This window comes from Talpa europaea (assembly GCF_964194135.1).
Source record: "Talpa europaea genome assembly, chromosome: 8".
NCBI lineage: Eukaryota > Metazoa > Chordata > Mammalia > Eulipotyphla > Talpidae > Talpa > Talpa europaea.
The window spans coordinates 27,829,236-27,853,533 of NC_140075.1; the positions used below are offsets into that span (position 1 = coordinate 27,829,236).

Genomic DNA, 24,298 nt, shown 5'->3' on the forward strand with positions numbered 1-24,298 from the left:
TTCTGTTGGTCATATATAGTATTTGAGAAATTATTATAATAATGATGGGTTAGTCTTCCTAAAAGAATAGCATATATTAAGAGTTAGAAATGCCTTGAATTTATGAAATAAGAGTTAGAGAAATCAAGACACCTTTAAGTAAGAGAGTTACTTTTTCAGTCATGTTGCATTGTTGGTTATTATAGTAGCTTCATTTATGATTACTGAGTTCACTTATAGTGTGCCGTCCTCATGGCAGAAATTGTAGTTTTCCCCTATATCTATGTTGATAGAGTCCTCGATCTTTAACCAGGCACATGACTTCCCAGAGCAGAGACCCCTCACAGCTTGCACAGCCCTGACTCACAGTTCTGGCTACTGTGAAAGAAGTGCAAATTCCACGTTGGGGGCTTCATGAAGATGCCCTGTCATGTGGAGTCTTCCTTAAAAGATAGCCCTTGTGTCTCCTGAACTTTGGGTGTCACTCTCTTACCTGTGTGGAGCAGATTGCCTCCTAGAGTGGCAAGCTGGGAGCTTGCCTGGGCTCCAGGGACTGGAGCAGAATTGCTGTGCTGGAGGAGACCAATTTCTGTTTAATCTACTGTTATTTTGGATTTTTGCTTGCAGCTGACACTTACCCCATCTGATCTAGAAGTAAAGATACTGGATTTTATAGGTTGGAATCCTGGAATGCAAGGTCAGAGTGCAGGTGGATCAGATCAAGTTTCTAACCAAGTTCTGAATTATTTCAAAGTGTGTGCCTTGCTAATGGCCAGTGAGTTATGTAGCTTTGCCAGGAAGGTTTGTATCTCCACTTCCCTGGTTCGGGACTGGCCCCTGGTTGAATCAAGGTTCAGTTATTCCTCCACCGATTTCCTGCAGCGATGCCTTTGCACTGTCCACCTGGATGTTGAGTGCACAGGTAGAGAGTTTGGTTGGAGTGGGGTAACTGATTATACCAGGAGCACATCGAGGTGCTCTTTTCAGATGTCCTTACTCATGGTCTGCCCATGAATCGTCTCCCTGAGGTCATAGATCTCACTATTTATTTATTTATTTCAAAGATTTATTTTTTATTTATACAAGAGCTGGGTACAGGCCAGATACGTGGGAGGGTGAGATGATTCACCAGAGACAGAGCAGGAAACAGAACAGGTAGACTGACTGAAACACACTACTAAGGGAAGCAGCGGTGAGACAGGAGAGGTCTGCCGTGCCATGTGGGTATCTCCCTGGCTAGCCCGGAATCGAACCTGTGCTGCAGAGGCAGCAGACAGATTCACAGCACTGCACTCAACCCGCTGAGCCACCGGGGAGGCCCGATCTCACTATTTATTGATGTCTTCTGAAAAAGTAATAGTTGGTCATTAGTGATACCATAGTCCTTTCCTCAAACTGACATCAAAGACTAAAGTGTACTAGATGATTCTCTTGTGTTTTGTATGGCCAAAATTTCTAGGCCTTAAAAATTAATTACTAACATGTGCTCTTTATTCTTCTTATAAAGCTTTTCTTATTTTGTGGCATCAGTTTTTGGAAACAAAGATATCTTTCTCTTTAACAATGCCATCTCTGTCATGTGTTTACATGTTGTCTCAATGAATATTTATTCTGTTGTGTCTGCAAGTGGCAGTATTTTTGCTTTTTCTCTTAAAATGGAGATGTGTGTTCGGTATGGGGGGGTGCACGTGTTAAGAACGGAGGAGGGGGTTATTCTTCATTCAATTCATTACTTGAAAAGACAGAGCCCTGTGCTAGAAGTTGGTTGTATAAAGTTAAAAAGATATAAAAAGAACCACTGTCTTTAAGAAGTGAAAAAGTAAATGAAGAAAGAAAGTGTTCTTTGAAGTTCAGCATAACAGTTTTTTTATGGGCTCACTGAATTCAGAAGTCTGAAGGGGTTCGTGAGCTCTTAGACCAAAGAAATTCCATTGATAGCCCTTAAAACAACAGGTATAGTCGCCCCAACAACCAATGAAAGATCCTTCTAAGTACATTTTAAGCACTGAAGATTTTAAAAAATGTAGGCTGTCTCAGCTGGAGTTTCTTTCTTTTTTTTTTTTCTTTTCTTTTTTTCAGGGGATAGCGTGAACACAGCCCCCCACTACCACAAATTACGCAGTCGAGTTTCCCACATTTGGGGAAATTGCAGGGGTCAGCACATCCAGAGTGCAAGGTTTTTGCTTAGGTAGGGGTGTAGAAGGCACATATTTTCTCTCTGGTTTTCTTCCTGGGGCCTTTTGTAATTGTCAGAATTCTGATACAGTTCAGGTTTAGTGTAATCATTTCAGAAATTCCTAGGTCTCCTCCACATTTTTATCTTAAAAGCAATTCTGAGGGGGAACATTTACCTTTGCAGTGTTTTGACTGAGTCTAGCATTGGGCCAGTGTGAGAATAGAAAGAGCATCAGAAAAGGAAAATAAGTATGTGTCCACAAAAATGTAAGAGGCATCACATAGACTCCACTCCATTGTCTGGAAGCAGATGTCACATTCTTAGCCACATGCCTGAGAGCTGTATCTTAGACATAGCAGAAAATTGAGTGGGAAGGAGCTGGGTCTCAGGAGCTTAGTGTGAGTCCCAAGACTGAGTTTTTAGAGACCATCCTTTAGGAACTAGATGTTTTGGTAATTTTTTAAAACCTGCATTTTCTAATCTGCATCTAGTGATCTGCATATAATAATATCAGTCTTCTCCAATAGATACCCAGTATTAAGAATATAATGCATATGAAATTATGCTTTGCTTTAATTTTGGAAAATTTTTCATTAAAAGTAATTTTGTTATTTTTCAATTTAGAGAGAAAAATTTCATGGTGTTAGCTTTTAAAAATTGTGGGAAGAGTGGTGTCTGATATAATATTTAGGGAAAGCTTTTGTTGGCTGACCTAAGAAGTTCAGGGCTCCCCCCCACCCCAAAGGCTTTTAATAGAATTGCTTTGGTCTAAGAATTCATGATAGACTAAATGAAATCCTTCAGTCTGCTGGATTTAGTGAGAACATAAATTAGTCTCATGGTGAATGTATCTTTCTTTTTCCCTTTTCATTTGACACAATTCATTGAAATGATGACTGCCCATAAGTGGTTAGAATTTTATATGTGGGAAACTTAACGAGAAAAACTTTTGAAAGTAAGGTGTTTGTTTCCTTCACTATAGTATCACCTACATTTAATCCTTTTCAATGTGCTTATGCGTAAAAATAGATCAGTATATGTTCTCGGATGTCTGTATCTAAGAACTGTGAAAGAGTTATTCAAAATAGAATTTTTGGTATTTTTAATGTCACATGTAGGGTATGATCCAGTTTTCCTCAGTGGAATGGAACAGACTAAGGAGAGGGGTGGGTCCATTGGCCCTGTCTGTAGACTTCTCTCTCTTCCATTTAACTGATGAAGAACAGTTGGAAGAAACTAAAGCAGGTGTTTTGTTTGTGGGTGGGGCAGCATGATGTAGAGAGAGGCAGCTGTGGGGAGCTCTGTCATGGGGAGCAAGGCCTAGCAGTCAGGTGGGCCTTGGGGAAGGGGCTTAAATTCCTGGAAAGAGCAAATACCAATAAAAGTAGTATGATATCGTTTAGTAGAGACAGGATTCTCAGTATGCAATAAGGCTGGGAAGCATATTTTACCTCAGCAGCCTGTGGGTGAATTTAAAGAATAAGAAGAACCTGTGTAAACAGCAAATGGGATTTAATCTCAGGTGTTTGAATTTGTGGCCAAAGGTACTTCCAGTCTTCCTCCCTAAGGTTAAGGTCAGTGTGAAATCCATGAATTGACCGCCTCAGGTGCCCCAGTAACTCAAGCTGAGTGAACACTTCCCCAGATGGGTCCTGTCCTGATACAAGCCTTTGTATCAGGGAAGGCAGGCTTCCTGGCTTTGTCTGCTCTCGGGAGGGAGTGCAAATCTCTGGAAGTCAAAATCAGTTTTTTGGGTTTTTTTTTTAAAATAGTGAGGCACACAGTTCTTTGGAGCCTCTGATGCACTGGGCCCATCTAAGCACGGGGGGATGTCCAACAGTACATCTTTAGTGCTATAAAATAATAGGCATCAGCTATTGCACTTTTTGTTGTTTGGGAATATACATGAAATCCAGTCTCATTTTTAGGATGTCAAAGAAAAGGTGTATGTTTTCCCCTCAGGATTTGTAGTTCAAATATAAATAACATTAAAACCCAGAAAAAAGGGGGCCTCCCTGGTGGCGTAAGGGGTTAAGCACCAGACTTGGAAGCAATCTGAAGCCTCTTCAGCACTGGTTTGATCCCTAGCCGGCCAGGGAGAAACCCACATAGAGAGCAGACCTCTCCTGTCTCGCCCGCTGCGCCCCTCAGCAGTGCGTTTCAGTCAGTCTGCCTGTTCTGTTCCCCACTTTGTCTCTGGTGAACCCTCTCACCTCCCATGTCTCTGGCCTGTACCCCAGCTCTTGTATGCATAAATAAATAAATAAATAAAACTTTAAAAAAAATTAAAAAAAAACAGAAAAAAAGAATAAGTTATCCTGTTACACCAGATTCTTATACATCTTTTACAGTTATGTCTTCTTTTATAGACCTTGAATACATGCTTACTTAAAACTATACAGACATAATATAAATATGACTTTATATATTTTTCACTTCTAAATGTAGCTAAAAATATATTCATTTAGTGCCAATACTTGCTTCATTTTACTGGATGATGAAGTCACAAAAAGTTGGAAGCCCTCATGCATATGATCCATTCTTGGGCATGTGTTGTAATAGGTATGGCCAGTTGTTGGAGGCCTCGGTTGTGAAACTCTGAGTGTTCCAGACAGGTTCATCAAGTGGCTGTGTTGTCTGGTGGGGGTGGTGGGGGAGCTCCTGTGGTGTGTATTGTTCGTTGTTCTTAATCATGAGGTTTCCGAGCCTGACTTTCTGGTACTATGGGTGATTCCATGAGCTGTCTAAGAGCACTTATAAATTCCCCTTTTTCTTGAAACTAGATTGAGTAGAATAAGTTGTTTGACACAAAGAATCTTATAATTTGTGAGTACTGATTCTTGAAACTATTTTTTTTAAATCATTTGGACCAGCTGTCTAGTGTTGGGTAGAAACAACTTCTGATGGTTATCCTAATGTAGTATTTAGAGATGTCAAAGTATAAAGCTGCACACCTGAAAGTTAAAAAGGAGAGAAACAAAACAAATGCACAAACAAAACAAAATAAAAACAACTATCAAAAATGATGGTAACTAGAGGAGTACCAGTCTGGAGGGTGGCCGAATTTGGTACATGGGGTCGGTGGTTTGGTGGTGGTAGAAGGAAACTAGACTTTTAATGGGGATTGATCTTAATGTAGAATATGCAGATGTTGAATTATAATGCTGTGCACTTGAAACCTATATGATGTTTTAAACCAATGTTACTTCAATTAAAAAATAATAGGGTTTGAGGCAAACCAGCCTTTGTTCACAGGCTGGCTGTATTAATTTGTATGAAATAGTTCACTTCTCCCCATCAGTTTCTTAAATAATACTACCATACCAGTAGGTATTTGTTGAGGACCTCGTCTATATTAGACTGATAAGTTTAACAGTAATGGGGAAAAGTTACAAATAGTTTGTTCTAGCAAAAGTTATTACATAGCAAGATGTAACTGTGTTGTGCATAGGTCATGGTGACTGGACTTCATCTCTGTTCATCTTCTGGGTTCTCTTAAGACACACAATGAAGCAGAGAGAAGGCATTTACAACCATTTAAGATTGGTTTTATTGTAGTAAATGACGTTAAGTGCTGAGATTAACTGCCAAAAGAATTTGATTGTGAATTAAGAATAAAAGGCTTGTGGTAAGAGTTAAAATTTTGTGTTTAATAAGAGAAGAGCTTAATGCATCTTAAAACATTCCATTTGTTGTTTTAATATTTCCAGCATTTATTATTAAAGTGGGTGGTTGTGGAATAATTATAGTCCATATCATGATGATGATGATGTTTTCAAAGAAGACTGAAAATGTACAGTTTTTTCAGACTAATGTAGTAGGGAAAATATAGCATCTGAAGCTTCAAATAGTTTGCTTGACCTCCTAAGAACACTATTGAGACTACCTAAAAGCACTAAGTATTCAGGAAGTTATTTTTGTGCCAGGTCCTACATTTCCTTGTTAAATTCTTAAATGAAAAGGGATGGTTTGATAATTGGGGGGTTGGCAGTAAGGGATAAAATACAGGGAAAGCAAATGAAATTATTAATACCATTATGTTACTCTAACTGAAAATTTATTTAGGAAGAAGGTGGCCAGGATGGTAGTAATATCCACAATCATTTTAAATTGCAACAATATAAAATGAATCTGTCAATCATTTATACTGACTTCATGAAAAGGCGTCTGTGACCTGTTAAATTAAGAAAGGTTAGGGGAGCAAAACACATTTTTGTTCAGAAAAAGAATAGGGAATTGTGTAAATAGTCTAAACAATATTCTAAATTTTTTTACTCTGTGAAAAGTTGCAAAAGTAACTGTATTTATTAGATATAGACTGGTAGAGTCAATTCGCCTGTTCTGCCCCCTCTCTGTCTCTGAGTGATTCTCTCACCCCCTGCACCTCTGGCCTACACCCCAGCTCTTGTATGCATAAATAAATAAATCTTTGAGAAAAAAAAGGACATAGACTGGTAGAGTTATGGCCACAGAATTAAATTAGCCTCCAGATGTTCATTCATTCACTTACAATGTAGAGTTGGCAGAAGGACTTGGTATTTTAGCATGATTTCATAAATTGAGGAATTATCTGAAAAAAGAAAACCATGCAAGTTACTTTTATATAAACAAATCAGAAAATATTTGAAATCCAAAGCAAAAATATTGGACACTATGGAGTAAAATCAGATTGCTTTGTAAAACTCAGTATCTATAATAACTAAATTGTCACAGGTACAAATTTGGCTCTGTGTGGAAGTTTTTAAAATCCGCTTTCCAAGAAAGAGACTCAGAGTTAGGAAGGAACTCAAGAGAGCCTGACCCAGACCTAAAACTAGAAAAATTCATTAAGTATCTGAGAATACTGGAGGGAAGAGTGAGCGATTAATTGTTAGCTCTTAAAGTGTGGCCTATTGTAAAAGGACCCTGGTATCTAATTCATTTGGGGCTGTCATAATAAAATATCTAGATTACCTTAAACTATAGATATTTATTTTCTCACAATTCTGGATGCTGGAAGTTCAAGATCACAGTGCCAGCCTGGTTAGGTTCTGGGGAGGAATATTCTTGGCTTGCAGATGGTTGCCTACTCACTATCCTCACTTGGCCTTCCCTTGGCGCATGTACTCAGAGAGCACATTCCCTCTCTCCCTCTTCTTATAAGGCCACTAATCCCATCTTAAGGTCCCCACCTTCCTGACCTCACGTAACCCTAATTGCCTCTTCAAAACCTCTTCTCTAAATTTACTACAGCAGTCCTAGGAAACTGAAGTGTTTGTAAGAGGATGGTTAGCAAATTTTTATTTTTAAAATAAAGACTTGAGAAAATGAAATTCCTTTGGTTTTGATAAGGAGCTGTTTTAAGAAAACTGTCTTAAGTGGATCAGAATCAGTAATCTTTTAGCACTGAATATTACTGCGGAAAAACTAGCAGTGTTACTTGGTGCTATTTTAAGTGTAAGACTTTTGCAAAAGAAAAGGCAAAATATTACAATGGCATAAAAAGGTAATGATTTTTCATAGTGGTAACAGTTATCCCATCTATATTACACTATCATACTGTCATAGATTGGCTACTAAATTATGTTAAACACTATTCTAGAAGTGACTTTGTCCCTTTAGTAAAAACTGGTATTTTTCTGCCTCATTTGTATTTTGAGCCCTTTTGACAAATAGCCTTCTAAAACTAAATTTATTTTAAGACTAAGGGTTAAAATGAAAACTTAAGCGGTTTGAGGGTGTGCAAAACTCAGTGTTTGCCACTAATCTAATGACTCTAAATATGTACATGTATATATAAATATGTTATATTATTTTTGTATAAATATACACTATGAAATATTTCAGAGCATATATACATGTATATACATATATACACTATAAAATATAGAAGGGTATTATTCTGCCTCATGGTCACAAGATGACTGCTCTAATTCCATGCATTATACCTTTGTTCTAAGTGTGAAGAAAGGGAGGGATGGGGTTTGGGAATGGAGTGGGGCCTAGAGGTGGGCACGTAAGAGTTTTTTCCTTTTGTCAGTGAAGAAAATACTTTCCTTAGTCAGATCTGGGTCAACTGGCCACAGATAACCTGCAAAAGAGTCTTCTAGAACTAGCCTTTAAATGGTAAAAAATGTGTAGATATAAGGGGTTGGGGATGGTTGCTGGGACACAACCAAGAGTGTCTGCCAAAAAACTGAAGCAAAGAAGAGTTAATGTTACCACTTGTCAAGAGCAGATGAACATGTTTTATCATTGTTTTAAATAAAAGTCTTTTTCCCCCATTATAGTCATTAAAATGTATCAGTCAGGGATACTGATTTGAATTTAGCAATTCTTTTGTGATTTTTAACAAATTCTACTCTGAAGGAAGGGCTCAATATGTTAATAAGACAGCTGAATAAAATCTGACTTGTGTTTAAATAAAATCAGTCTTTGCCAAAAAAAAAAAAAAGGCTAAGTATTACCTCTATTTTCCACAACATTGGTTACCATGATAAAAACCTTGAGAACTAAACAAATCATTCAATTTGAAGTTCTCTCAAAGTGGAAGGTCCTTGTAGGCCTTTGTAACCCATGAGGTGAGATTACTTAACCTCCATTGGGGGGGAGTGGTAATTTATAATCATTGGTGAATGAAAGAAGTTAATTATTTTCTTTTTTGTTTTTAGCCTATGGTTTGATTACTTTGTTTTTATTTTTACTTTTTTTAAAGATTTATTTATGCATAGGAGAACTGGGGTATAGGCCGGAGGTGTGGGAGCAGGGATGAGAGAATTCACTAGAGACAGAGTAGGGTGTAGAACATGCAGATCTACTGAAATACACTGCTGAGGGGAGAAGCAGGCTAAACTGGAGAGGTCTGCTGCACCATGTGGGTTAACTCCCTGGTCAGGGATTTAACTCAGGCCTTCCTTCATGGTGATAATGCTGAGAGTTAACCCCTATGTCACAGGGAGGCCTTGGTCTGATTACTTTAAATGCCTGAAAGTCTTACTAAACACTCTCTCTGTTGACCTAGAATAGATGCATTATGTTAGGTCCACACAGAAAAGTCCAGGGTCAGTTTGATTATGCTTATTATTAATAGGATCAAAACACAGTTTTCTGTACTTAAGAAATTTTGGGCTGTAAGTAGAGAGAAATTTAAGAAATCTGTATTTCGGAGTATGAACTGATAAAAACCATAGAACTTTTCAGGTGAAAATTAATTCTAAAGTCATAAATCTCTACATACGTGCTAAAATAGTAAATGACTTTTCCAGTTAGATTAAGCACTTCAAGAATAAAGACAGTAGTACCTATTGGTGCTCTCTTGAGGACAACTTTTGATGTCTCCTATTGTTTAAACAATATGCATTTTAAGGATGTGAGACTAGACATTATGAAAATCATCGAAGAAAACATAGGTAAAACATTCCATTACATTGGCTTTAGGAATGTCTTTGGGGAGGTGACTCCAATGGCAAAGAAAACAAAAGCAAAAATAAATGAATGGACTACATGAAACTAAAAAGCTACTGTATGGTGAAAGAAACTATCATTAAAAAGAAAAGACACCCTACTGAATGGGAGAAAATATTTGCATATCGTCTGCCAAAGGGCTGATATCCAAGATACACAAAGTTCTCATAAAGCTCAACAAAAAGAAAACGAATAACCCAATCAAAAATGAACAGAAGATACTTCTACAAAAAGAGTTACAAAAAACGAACAGTCACAGGAAAAAATGCTCATCATTACTTATCATCAGGGAAATGTTTCACTTTTATCAAAACCATAGCAAGATACCATCTCCCCTGTCAGAATGGCCCATCACACAAAAAAAGCAGAAACAACAGGTGTTGGCAAGATTGTAGAGAAAAAACAACTCTTGTACAATGTTGGTGGGAATGTGAACTGGTCTAGCCACTATGGAAAACAGTAGAGCGGTTTCTCAAAATATTAAAATTAGGATCCCATAATTCCACTCTTAAGTATCTACCCATAGAATACAAAATCACTAATTTGAAGGGACATATGAACTCCTTTGTTCATTGCAGCACTATTTATAATAGTCAAGTTATGAAAACAACCTGAATCTCCAACAACAGAGGGGTAGATTAAAAAGGTGTGATTTATACTTTATTATAATTAGTCGTTTTCCTGATCCCTTATTTAAGTTTTCTAAATTCCTGCCATGAGTGAGACCATCCAGTATTTTTCTTTTTTTTTTTTTTCTGGCTTATTTCATTGAGCATGATCCCTTCCAGCTCCATCCCTGTTGCTGCAAATTGCATGAGTTTATCTTTTTTGATTGCTGAGTAATATTCCATTGTGTGTATGTACCACATCTTCTTGATCCAGTCATCTATTTTTAGGCATTTGGGTTGTTTCTATAGCTTAGCTATTGTAAAAGTCAAAATCAACAAGCAACTATAAACCAGAGACACACTATGGGGGAGCTGTGGGAGAAGGGAGTAGGATCAAATCAAGGGTGGTGGGGATTGTATGGGGACTGTAACCAAGATGAAAATGCATACATTGTGCAAAAGTGAAAAATGATGTAAAAAAATACAAAATTAAAAAACCAAAAAAACAAACAAAACAAACAAAAAAACACCCCCAGGGAGCATAGCACAGCAGTTCCCTCCCACACATCATGCCCATCTTCAATAAACTTTGTTATTGTGTTCACAAAAAAAAAAAGTTGTGATAAGCACAACATGGATGGATGGACTGGGGGGAATTATGGTAAGTAAAATAAGTCAGAAGGAAAAAGACAGATACCAGATGATTTCACTCATGTGGAATGTAGAGGAACTGATGAAACTTGATTAAAACAAACCCGGGGAATATGCCTGCAGAACTTAGGCTACAGAAGAAGAGGAAGGCTGTGGGATGGAATAGTAGGGGTAGCAGGCCCATTGGGCTACGGTGCAGGACTCTGGGTGCTTTGGTGGTGGGGGTGGTGTGGTGACTTGCATGTGAGATGTGAATCTGTTCCCCTGCATCATACACAGTGTTGTAAAACAGTATTACCTCAATAAAAAATAATTAAAACAATAGAAATTTGTAAGGGTAAACTAGCATCTGAAGGATTGAAAAAGGTCCTAAATTTGGGGAAATGACATATTACCTAGAAAAGGAATCATTTTCTGTATTGCAAGGTCACATTTAAAAAATTGCATTTATAATAAAGAGTTATCATTGAGAGGGAAAAATCCCATTCATTGCATCTTTTAGCAGTGAGTGGGAAGTTGTGGGTTTGGTGTCTACTGGTATATAATTTATGTCCTGGTATCTTTTCTTTTTTATTTGTATTTATGTTTTAATTTATATATATATATTTGTCATTAGTACATTATGATTACTGATATAATAAAATTGCATTAAAATATGTGATATTTTCATGTTTAGATGACATAAAATATTACTTTAGCACATCAGGTTTATAGCACAACTTATTTTTTCCTTCATTTACCTTCCCATAGCTGATGTAAATAATGTTTGGGCAAATCATTTCATCTCTTTGACCTTCACTTTTGTCATTTTTTAAAAATATTTATTTATGTATACACGAACTGGGGTACAGGCCAGAGGTGTGGAGGGTGAGAGGATTCACCAGAGACAGAGTGGGGAACAGAACAGGCAGACGGACTGAAATACACTGCTGAGGGGAGCAGCAGGGGAGACAGGAGAAGTCTGCTATGCCATGTGGGTAGCTCCCTGGCCGGGGATCAAACTCATGCTTCAGTGGCTTTGGATTACTTCATAGCTTGCGTCTTAACCCCTTGCACCACCAGGGAGACCCTTCACTCTTGTCATTTTTTAAAGATTGGATTTGGTTTAAAATTCTGGTCTTTTGAAATGTTCCTTTCACTGACATAACTTGCTTTAATAGTGATGGAACATCATGCAGGACTATTCTGAGTCCAGTTATCATTCTACAAAGTAGAACTTCCACAAATAGAATAAGGAGAGAACACTCTAGACTCCAGGAAGAATCTAGTAACTTATAATGATGTGGTGTGAGTTGTGGGAGGCTGGAAAGAAGGGGCCTAAAGCCAGGATGAGTGACTTCAAGGACTTTGCTGACAAGTTTGAGCTTTATTCTGTAGGTAGTAAATACCTACTGGTATTTTTAAGCCAAGAGGGTAACATAATCAGATGTTAATATTTTAGAAACATTGTTGGTAAATGGGAGGCTGGATTAATGAGTCTAGCCCCCAGAACAATGGAAGTGAATCAGAAAGCTATTTAATACCATAGGAGAAAAAGCCAAATGTGAAAAATCTTTTTATGGTAGAATCAACAAGACTTGGTGACTGGTTAGAGAATCAAGGAGGACCCAGAAATTGCTTGCTCAGACTTCTGCATTTATGGAAACAACCGATTTAGGGAGGTTAAGTACAAAACTTGTTCATGGCAAAGGAAGGTGGTGGTTAAATTTGTTTTAAGATTTTTGTGACAAAATACATGAAATGTTCCCTAAGTAGCTAATTTGAGATGAGGGTTCTGAATAGAGGTGGAGACTGTAATAAATTATATTCCTCTTTATATAGGAATCATAGAAGTAGCTTTTGGTATCACAGCAGGGTGTGCTGTCATTCATGTGAAACATAAGATTGAAGAAACTTCCTGGAAATCTCCAGGGAGAAGGATAAGCAACCAGTGAGGGAGACAGACAGATGGCTAACAGGGGCAGGAGGAGATAGTGTCCTGGGATTCACAGGAGTGATTTTTAAGGAAAAAAGGATAGTAAGTGGTGCAAAATGTTGCAATGAGGTCAGCTAGGACAAGAAGTATGTCTTTGGGGTTTGGTAGTGAGGAAATTTCTGTGACATGTGTTTCAGTTACAGGGTTTAGGTAGAAGCAAGATTGCCCTTGGGTGGAAAATGAGTTGGATTTATGAAACTGAAGGTCTTCTAGACAAAGCTATTTGGTAGCAAGTGAAGGGGCAGTGATGCACAACAGTCTGAAAGGTGGGTGGGTTGTGACTTAGGGAAACAGAGTGTGTTTACAAGTAAATGAGGACTAGCCGAGGAGAGGAAATGATAGACATACTAGCCAGTACTCTCTGCAGAGCTGGAAGAAAGTTGAGTTTTAACCAACAAGGGAAAAATATAAATGTCATCACAGACAGGCTGTTGTTACCTAGCTGTCCTTAACTCTTGCTTTCTTCTTGCTCTCCCTTTGACAATCATAATAAAATTGCTGCAAACTTAATTTGAGGTCTAGGGTAAAGGACTGTGGGTGCTTTAGTGGTGGGGTGGTGTGGTGACTTGCATGTGAGGAGATGTGAATCTGTTCCCCTACATCATCTACTTATAATAAATAATTGGATTTGTTAGCAAAGAGAAAAAATATTGGGGCCTCCCTGGTGGTGCAGTGGTTGAGTGCTGGGTTGCGAACCTGCCTGCAGCCTCCGCAGCGCCAGTTCAATTCCTGGCCTCCAGGCGAGGGTCCCATATGGTGCGCAGACCTCTCCTGCTGCCCACTGCTCCCCTCAGCAGTGTACTTCGTCAGTCTGCCTGTCCTGCTCCCTGCTTTGGTGGTTCTCTCACCCTCCCGTGATTCTGACTGTGCCCAGTGCTTGTATAGATAAATAATAAATAAATCTTTAAAAAAAAAAAAAAGGAAAAAAAAAGAAAAAAAAATGTAGGAAGAGAGGATTGATCAGCATTTCTTACAAATGCTCCTATATTTATATCATGCTGATATTATTGGAGTTAACGTTAGAGAAAATGACCAGACTTGTGGTCCTGCTAGTCAAATTAAGTGTCTGACATCCAGCCTTCTTAATTTTTGTCTGATTCATGTTATGACTTGTTAAAAGTTAATACTTAAATTCAGTTAGAAAGGAAAGATGTGTCAGTGCTAAAAACTCTAATTAGATTAGAACATTTAGAATAGAGCAGGACTTGGAGTAGAATAGAGTCTTAAAGATCAGTTTATACAACTCCTCTTCAATTCTTTCTTTTCTACTTATTAAATTTTATTATGAAACATAGCACACCTATAGAAAACAATGAAGGATAGCATGAATTCTTTCAGTTCACCTCTGTTTGTGTTTGCTTCAGATGCTTTTTAATTTTACAAGCAGACATGAAATATCCTGACTTCATTCCAGTCTCTCTACCCTTCAGATTATTATTTAAAAAAAAATAATTGTATGTCTCCCTGATAACCTTTCCTTACTATATTCATGTATTTCCTGGAGTAAAATAGATAATTATATTTTGCTATTCTTTTGTTTCATACAAATGGTATTAAATGTGGATATAGCCCCTCTCAGCAAGAAGTCCAGCAACATGGCCATGACCTTGGGTTACTAGGATATCAGAGGGCTGGCTCCTGCCATCCCCCTGCTCCTGGAATAAACAGATTCAAACTATGATGAAAAGAAATACGAGATGGGCGATACTCCCCTCTATAACAGAAGCCAGTAACTGACTGAAAAATTCAGGGTAGGCCTGGACTTCCCCAATGTGCCCTGCTTAATTGATCAGGTCACCCAGAGCAATGCCGTACTCACTGCATTGCTCACAGCACAACCTGTGTGCAGAGATAGAGCAGAAGATTCACATGGACATTTTGGAGAAGCAGATTATGGATACCCTCATGCAACTGATTAACCTGTGCTATAACCCTTACTTTATCACCTATGTGGACCTCTTGGTTTGTGATTTCCTTTATGCACTGTATATGCTTGAGCCCCAGGGTCTGGATACAGTCCCAAACCTGAAAGACTTCCTGGCTCCATTTGAGGACCTGCAGATCTCTGCTTGTGTGAAGCCCAAGTGCTGCTTTGCATACCGTGTGTTCAAATATAGGCCACGTGGGGCAACAAATAGTTCCTGTAGGGCCAAGCTTTGTGAGTGAGGAACAAGTCTTTTCTCTCTGCAACAGAATCCTTGATTTCCTTGTACCCACATTACACCTCTCTTGTTCTTTTGTTTTTCCCTCTGTCAGGAGTCGCTTGACCTCTTCACTTCCCCTGTCTTAGTTCCACAAGCCCTAGATGGCCTATAGCACCCCAAAGTCCACCTCAATATTATCCTTCCCACACTAAAGCCAGCCAGGTATTCTTTCAGTGGTTGCTTCTGGTTTTGTTTTTGTTTTTTTAAGATTTATTTATTAATGTATATAAGAACTGGGGTACAGGTCAGAGATGTGGGGGGTGAGAGGACTCACCAGAGACAGTGGGGAACAGAACAGGCAGATTGAATGAAATACACTGCCGAGGGGAGCAGCGGGTGAGTCAGGAGAGGTGTGCTGCACCATGTGGGTAGCTCCCTGGCCAGCCTGGGATCAAATTCCTGCTGCAGTGTCTGCGGATAGCTTCATAGGTTGCGTCTTAACCCATTGTGCCACCAGGGAAGCCCAGTTGCTTCTGTTTTGAAGTACCAATTGGATCTTGACCTTTAGAGCTTAGCCCCAGCTCCTAGCACTGCCCTGATGACCAGTGTTGGCTTGGTGTGCAGGCCCTGCTCCCCCCATGTAGTGCCTGCCAGCCCTGCCTGATCTCCAGTAAAACCTTATCACAAAAACAAGTATATATAATTCTATGGTGTTTTTTGTTGTGTGTGTGTGCATACATACTATATTTTTGAAATTTATTCATGTTATATGTGAAGTAAGTTTCCAACTTTGTTTTTTTTCCTTCAAAATTTATTAGCTTTTCCTGACCATGTGTTCTTTGTGTCTTGAGATAAACTTACTAAGTTCTGCCAGAAAATTCTGTTGTGTATTTAATTGGATGTTTAATAAAATTATAGATAAGTGTGTAGAGAATTGACAGTTTTATTTGTACTATCTTTCCATTCCTGATACTTTCTGAGTAAATATAGCTCATCTTTCACTTAATCAGGAACTCTTTTGTGCTCTTCAGTAATATTTTATAACTTTCTTCAAAGGTTTTACATATTTTTGTTAACTATATTTCTAAGTACTTTGTGGTTTTTATTATTTTGAATGGTAACAATTTTCTATTCTCTTTGAATTGTTATTGATTTATAAGACTTCTATTGCTCATATTAATCATATATCCAGCTTCCTTTCTGAGCTCTCTTACTAGTTTTAATTTGTTTGTAGAGTCTCTTGTTTGATATTTCTTTGTAGAAAAGTATCTCCTCTACAGATGGGATTTTTGGTTTTTTCCTTCATGATTCTCTATCTTCTTTTCCTACTTTATCTTATTTAATACACTCTCCAGTTTGCTAGGACTGCCTAGAATAAACTCACTTTCTTATAATTTCTTCCTAATATTTACATCATGTAGTAAATGTCCCACAATCATTTCATTTGTATATATTTTGTAATTTCCATTGTGATTTCCTCTTTATGAGTTAGTAGTTTTTAATTTCCAAAAATGAGGATTCAGGGAATACTAACTTTGTCATCATTGCATTCTAATTAATTATTATTTCAGCAAATGTAGTCTAGTCAATTCTGGAACAGAACTTTTGACAGCCTTATGGGATTAGAGGATAGGTTTAGACATCAGTAATCACAAGAGGTGATAGTTCTTGTAAATAGCACCCAAGGTTTTAGGAGGGACACTAAAAAGTCTTTACCCGAGGAACAAATGTGAACTGAAAGTAAAATAGCCCTAAGGACTATATTTCCACCACATTGGATCTAAAAATTAAATTTGAAACTACTAAAATGTTCCTGGACTCCCAGTGCTCCCAGAATCAAGTCAGAATCCTCTCTGGAGAAAGATAATATTTCAGTCTTCAAAGTATTTATAAAGCAGTTTTTAAGTAGTAAGAGAGATACTTAGTTACATAAGAAACTTACCCTAGCAGGTAACAACTTGACTGAGAAACAGTAGAAACTGGAAATTAGACTCAAAAGGTCTCTAGTCCCTGAGACCATTTAATAGAATTTTTATCATTAAATTTTACTTGAGGGGTTTGAAAAGAAAGATTGAAGCAAGTAAGCATGCCGGGGCTTACTTGAAAAAGAATTAAGTAGAAAGGCTACAAGTTAAAAGTATAGTAGCCGAAATCAAATTGATTTAAGTCAGTGTTTGGATTGAACATCAAATTAGACATTAGTGAAAAGAGAATTAGTGATCTGGATGATAGATTCAAAGAAAATATACATAATGACATAATGTAACAGAATAACAAAGAATTTTTTAAAAATTGAAACATATGTAGAGGAGGTAGGCATAAAAAATATAGTAGGGAGGACTAACATACACCTATTTGGAGTCTCAAGAGCAGAGTGCTAAAGCAAAATTTGAAGAAATAATGAGAATATTCTCAAAATGATGGAAGGAATCCAGGCAATTACTTAAGAAGTCCAACAAAATTCCAGCTAGACATTAATAAACACTACAGAATTAAAATCCTTTTAAAAATTAATATTAAAGACAAATTAAAAACAAGGTAGATGACTATGACATATTATCATTGGCAAAAGTAAAAATTTGACATCACCAACACATCTTCCCTGATGAAATTATTAAAAGAAAGTTATTCCAGAAGGAAGAGTGCAGGAAGAAAGAATGAAAGACAATGAAGTGGTACACATGTAAGAATATCTGAATGAACAGACTGTATAAAACAGTAAGAATATTTTGTGAATTTTAATGTATGGTAAGAATTAAATCAATATTGATAATAAATCTTATGTTGTTGGAAGGACGGACTATATAGTTTTGTAAAGTTTTTATATTTTCCAGCCAACTAATAATTTTCATTAAATTGTTGTTTTCCATAGAGAAGGTCAATTTGGTCTGCACCTTTGTTGCTCAGAGAAGGATTTAATGCTGCATCATATGCAGTTAATAACTTTTCGACAAAAGACACATATATGATCACATGGAGACACTACAGGTAGTGGTGTGATTGTTAACAAATGTGTATCTCACCTGCAGGGAAAATAATAGAAATCTCTGAATTATGTTTTAATCCTTGACTGTTTCTTGTAGTCAATAGTTCTTTTATCTTTTCAAAGAAAAATAGAATGGCATTTTTGGGGAGCTAATTAAAGGAAAACTATAGTTTAACTTTTTTAAAATGGAATATTTTCTTAGTCCATGGGGACCAATTTGTTATGATCCTTTGTCTTCTATCAAAACAACAATGTCCATCTTTTGTTTGGAATGTAATATAACATCATATGAATCCTTAGGTAAGGGTGTTAGCACACATGGTATACACAATCAATTTCTGGAACTTTTACAAAGGCAGAATTAGCACTGGGATTAGAGTTTGTGTTCTGGAATTGGTTCTGGTTTTGAATCCCTGCTCTTCTGCCTTCTTTAAATAAGGACAATCGTACCTGCCTCAGAGAATTATTATGAGGCTAAAATGAATTGCCCATTGCAGTATCTAGCACAAAGTAGGTGATAAGTGGAAACCACTTGTGAAAGAGCAAATTTTATATTTAACATCTTACCCCTTGTCTTAGAGTCATTTTATTTATTTATTTATTTATTTATTTATTTATTTATTTATTTTTAAAAGATTTATTTTTGCATACAAGGGCTGGGGTACAGGCCAGAGGTGTGAGGGGTGAGAGGATTCATCAGAGACAGAGAGGGGGACAGAACAGCCAGATGAACTGAAGTACACTGCTGAGTGGAGCAGCGGGTGAGTCAGGAGAGGTCTGCTGTGCCATGTGGGTAGCTCCCTTGCTGGCCGGGGATTGCACTCTGAGCAGAGTAGGGTCCCAATGGATAGCCACTGAGGTGGTGAGAAGGTGGTGTTTATTATATGGGTATAGTGGGCAAGGAGTGGGCATTTGGTTATTGGGTTTTCCATGTTGTGTCTCTTGCTGATTGGCTGGGGCCACCGAGGTCTCGTAAATGACCAAGGTTTGCTGAGTTTGCCCATGTTACCTGGCCTACCTTCCTGAAGTTACCTTTGGTCCAATGCTTAAGTATTGTGCTATTGTGGTGGTGATCTGAATATCTCACTCTTTACTGGGTTGGGGGGATACTGTGCTGGTCCAAGATTATTCTCCAATCAGACTGATAAATGGACCTAGGGCACCAAGGCACCCTCCTGGTACCAACTGAGTGTTTCTCAATCTGGCTGATAAGTGGACTAAGGGGCTTGGGGTACCCTGTTCTAACTGACTGCCTATACCCATTTCTTAACTTTCTCCTTCACTACTTTCCTGCTCTTCGTGTTGTGAGACTTGTTTGGAGCACATAAAGGAACACATAGTTGGTTGGCGAGCTACCGACCAAACATCACTGAATTCTCTACGGCTTTCTTTGGTCAACCAAACCCAAAGCACTTTGCATCCAAGTCTGATTTTCTGTTATGACTATGGCAAGTGCATTTTCTCTTTGTAGGTCTAGCCAGTTTTTGCCTCATGTGGAAACTGGAATCTTCTCTCTTACTTAACTTTCTTGTCCGCTGAGAAAATGGGTTGCTCCCGAGGCTCTGTCCATGGTTTTGGCTGCATTGAATTCTAAGCAGTTGAAAGATAGTTTTCTGGTTAAAAGCACGTCTCTCTCTTCAGTTTTTAAAGTACTCTAGACTCCTGACCAACTGCTCACTTTGAACTGCTTATTCCCAGGCTTATTTCTCCAACTCTCTCATTCTTCCCATGCTGGGTGTCTGCAATTACACTTTTGTTTTATTCACAGTTTATTTTCCTCCTCATTAGTCACTGGTCCTTGATGTTCCCATTACAAACACACTCATTTCCATCATATTTTTTGAAACATGGAGACTGACAGTCTGTCCACATTAAATGCTTAGCATAATATATTTTGTTGTATGATAAGGAGCAGTCTGTTTGTGGCATATAAATATCTAACATAATGACTTAATCAGTAGTTTATAGATTTGGGTTGAATTTTGCTATTTCCTCAGAAGATGGTTTCAGCAGCCTGCTAGGGGATGTGATTTGCATGTGAAGTTCAGACAAGCGAGGCTTACTAGGAAGATTTTATATATAAATTGGCTCTTATCAAGGTGGTTTCCATTTTTTTTTATTATTTTTTTAAAGATTTATTTATTTATACAAGCACAGTGGGAGAATTCACCAGAGCCAGAGCGGGGAACAGAACAGGCAGACTGACGAAGCGCACTGCTGAGGGAAGCAGCGGGCGGCAAGAGAGGTCTGCGCGGTGCCATGTGGGACCCTCCTCCGGTGGCCGGGGAGCAGCCGGGGATGGAACCAGGGCTGCAGAGGCTGCGGGCAGCTTCGCAACCCAGCGCTCAACCGCTGCGCCACAGAGGAGACCCCGTTTCCATTTTTAAACAGAAGTTGAAAACATTGGACTATAATGAATTTATAGTTTTATACAATCATTTATCAGTGCTCTAGAGATATTTTAGTAGTTATCAGTTTTCCTGATAAACATTCACGGTATTTTTAAAAACCTACTCTTGTAATCTGGTAAGAGTGGTAAGAAGTTAAAACCTGCATCTATGCTGGAATGCAACAGATAGCAATATTATGGGAGCAAATAAAGAAATACAGTGTCATTGTATTTACTTCATACTTCCCAAATGACCTGTGGTGAGCTTGAGAGGTTTTATTCATGAATAGATACATCTAATTGTTCACAGTGCTTGGGTGTGCTATGAAGGTGGAATTATTAACACAGCAATTTGTTCAGATAGCATCTAGTAGGAAAATATATCAGAAATAATTAATTGTTTTCAAGATATGACAAGGTGGATGTATCTGCAGGGGGCAATCAAAAAAATAACAGTAGGGCACTGGTTGCTTTGTTGAGAAAAAATTCCATTCCTATTCTAAATGTTAACAAGTGCAAGAGGAAAATTCCCACTTGGGAAGAATGTTTTCCAGGTTGCTTCACTGCCAGGTGTTTGGCATTGTGTGGGTCTGAGATGAATACGGCTGTGGCAGTCAGTGGGAAAGATGCACTCCAAGGACCTCAGCTTCCTGCTGTGAAAGCATCTATGTTCAAAGCATGCCAGTGTCAGTGGGAATGTTCCAGTGGCCACTGTGCTACTTCTAGTGGAGACCAAAGCGCCTCCCCCCACCCAAATCTATGAAAGCTACTGGAAAGGATACCTTTCTGCTAACAAAATAAATTTCAGAGTGTTGCCAGTGAATGAGCTGCCTATTTTCTACTGTTGTGACTTTTGGCTCTATGACTTATTAATGGAAATAAACCTGGCCTTCTTTTTGTTCCTTTTAACACGACTGCTTGCCACAGATATGATTTACAGTCATTCTCAAGTTTAAAACCAATCCCAACCACAGGCTGGTTTGCTTTGAGAGGGTCCACGCTTTCCCTTCTCCCTTTTTCTCTCTCCTTGACCTAGCAGCAGGAAGCCTTTGTCTGAGGTGTTCATCTGGAACAACTTTTCCACACTTGTTTTCATGTTCTGTTAGATTACAGGGCAGCAGGCCTACCTTTGAAGCTCCTTTCTCTTTTGTTTCTTTGCCGTGCACTCCAGTAATTAACTTTGTCCTTCTTTTATTTGTTCCAGTCAATCGCAGGCCACTCTGCTGAGCATCTTCTCCCAGGAGTACCAGGTTAGAAGTTTTCTCCTTTGTGAGGGTTGACAGGTGCCTAATTGAATGATGAATGTCCCTTTATTTCTTTGTAATTGAACTGCCAGCTCTCTGATTGGGTTGGAGGATGTTCTTTCCACATCAAGCACCGCCTGCGTCTCAGTGGAGGCCTGCCAAGCCTACCCATCCATCTGTCTAATAACATCTAGCCTTTGCTTATTTGGTGGACCTGTAATAAATTATGCTAAACCATTATTATTCTGACAATAATAATTTCCCTGTGTTGCGTGGTTCCATGTGCTAAATGTTTGCTGACTTGCACTGTCAGTGCCGCTTTCCATTGCTGACAGAGATGATGATAAATGACCATTGCTGGAGTGGCAGAAGGCAAGAGAGGCAGAAAATGGAGTCATTTATCATGAGATGACAGGTGTCAGTCAAGTGGCAAGTCTCTATGGAATTCCTTTTTGTAGTTTTCAAATAAGTTGTTTTTAAGCAATGTTCTTCCTGGTTAAAAATGGCAATTGGATTGTAAAACTAGAGTGCAGAGGACTTAGATGGAATTGAATTGAGGGAAAATTAATACAAAGGTTGAAAGAGGGAACAAGTTTTGCTTTGCCCTCTGCAACCCTAAGCAAACTTATTTAGATTCAATTACTATGACCCTCTTGGCTTTTACATATATACTGTACCTTGTGGTACAGTCTGAAGACATCCCGGCCAGGCATTAGAGATTAAAATGCATAGGTTCAAAGAATAGAAGGAAAAAGACCCACCACCACCAAATCCCCAAACTGTTGTTGGGTTTGTCCTATGTGCTAAATGTTGGGTTGAAGAAATACGTCATTCTTGTTTTGAACTTGATCTGTGACACAGCATAAAGATCTTTTTTGTTTTGTTTCAGAAACATATTAAAAGAACACATGCCAAGCATCATACATTGGAAGCGATTGAAAGTTATTACCAGAGGTATGACCTGCCTGCCCCACTAGAGGGTATCATAGTACCTATTAATTGTAATAATAATTATGAATAAATTAGACTATTAAATTAATTTTCAGCATAGCTTCCCAAAGTATTTTATTTTAAATTTGCTGTTGAAGACCTCGTAGTGTAGTTTTGAATGATTACTCAAATGCTTTGTTTTGGAGATTTAAAGAAAAGGGTGAGATTGTCTTGAACTAGGGGTGTGTGTATACGTACTGGGTAAAAAGTTGTTATGGTATTATGAAATCTCAGTTGGCGACTAAAAAGTTGTAAGTGCTTATCGTGTAGAGATATATATGTTCACATATACAGATAGCTATGTGTATGAGTGAAAGTTCTCAACCACTTCCTATATCCTACTTAGACCAGAAAATTAGAAAATAAAATTGAATTTTGGTGCTATTGTGTGTTGCATCATCAGCATTGGGTTAGACATTTTAGAAATGGAAAAAAAAAAGTTATGTATCAAGGACCTATGGAAATATAGAATAATCTACCACTGTCCTATTTTATTTTATTTTCTTCTTCTTTTTTGTGATTTCTTTTGTGAATTTCTTTTTTTTTTTAATTTCTTTTTATTTTTAAACAATATTTGCTTTCCCCCACCCCCTCAGATTGAGTCCCCATAGAATTTCCTTCCCCAGGGCACCTGTGCACCATCACCACAGTCCCCGGTGCTCCTCCCTCCCTATTTTAAATGGAATTTTATATTTAAAAAAAAAATCTTGGATATTAAATCAACATCATAGTGTCCATGGAATCTTTTAATTTACTATAAATAACCCTCAACTGACTCTTAAAATTCTAAAATTTTTTATTATCTTTGTAATATGACAATTATTTCTAACAATAAATGATAGTGGTTTACATTAGCCAAGTGTTGATTGGTTTCTCAAATATTTCAAGGGCATATCAGAAAGGAAAACTGTTTGAAATATACTCTTAAATTATTACACTTCAGATTGACAGGTTAACCTTTCTGTGGTGAGAGTGACACCAGTGATTTGAGTGAGTGATATTTATGCACGAACATTTTATGAATGAAATGAATATATAGATAAAATATTGGTGTCATGCTTCTGTAAAATCATTTTTCAGACTCAAGATTTATTGAAGAAGGAATTTATTGAAGTTAGATTTTTAAAAAATTGTTTACTCTTACCATATGTGAGAGAAGATATGTTTAGTTTTGAGTAGCAATATATGCCAAAGAAGATACACTCACACTATACACAGACACATACACTTTTGTGTTCAGGAGACAACTTCCCAAACAAGTGTTTATAAATTTTGAATTGATTTACTCGAAAGTCATAGTCTTCTCAGTGAAATTAACATTTAAATCAAAGTCATAACCTAAATCATACATATAAAATTAAGAATCGCTCGTGAAGTTCTGTGAAACCAACAGCTGCCTTGGCATCAAATCCTCCAAGGAAATACTGAAAAGTTAGTTAGGTGTCCAAAAATACATTCTTGTTTGTAAAAATGATAGTCTTCGGCCATATGTCCAGATTTCAAAGCCTTGTGAACATAAGCAAAGGAAGACAGCATTTCCTAGAAATGTGGATCTCTGCTACCACACCACGGGATGCCCTCTGATAATTGGATGATTTCTAATTGGATGATTAGATGATTTCAAATTAAGTGCTGTTTTTCAAAAATCTTAATTTCGTTAAAAGGTATGCTTAATTATTGACACATGAGCATGCTTTTATTGTATTATCTGGT

At 37.8% G+C, this 24,298-nt stretch overlaps 1 protein-coding gene across 6 annotated transcripts in view; it reads left to right on the top strand.

Moving 5' to 3' along the window:
* The window catches only part of CDIN1 (CDAN1 interacting nuclease 1), a gene marked incomplete at both ends in the record, with an annotated part of 207,844 nt that overhangs the window by 35,645 nt on the left and 147,901 nt on the right, over window positions 1–24,298 (top strand). For 5 of the 6 annotated variants that reach the window (XM_084241352.1, XM_084241353.1, XM_084241354.1 and 2 more), the window contains 2 exons: window positions 21,556–21,601; window positions 22,485–22,549. The exons of the other annotated variant lie outside the window; for it this stretch is intronic. In XM_084241352.1, the coding sequence (XP_084097478.1) occupies window positions 21,556–21,601; window positions 22,485–22,549 (111 nt within the window). The remainder of the gene's footprint in view (window positions 1–21,555; window positions 21,602–22,484; window positions 22,550–24,298) is intronic. 6 annotated transcript variants of the gene reach the window in all.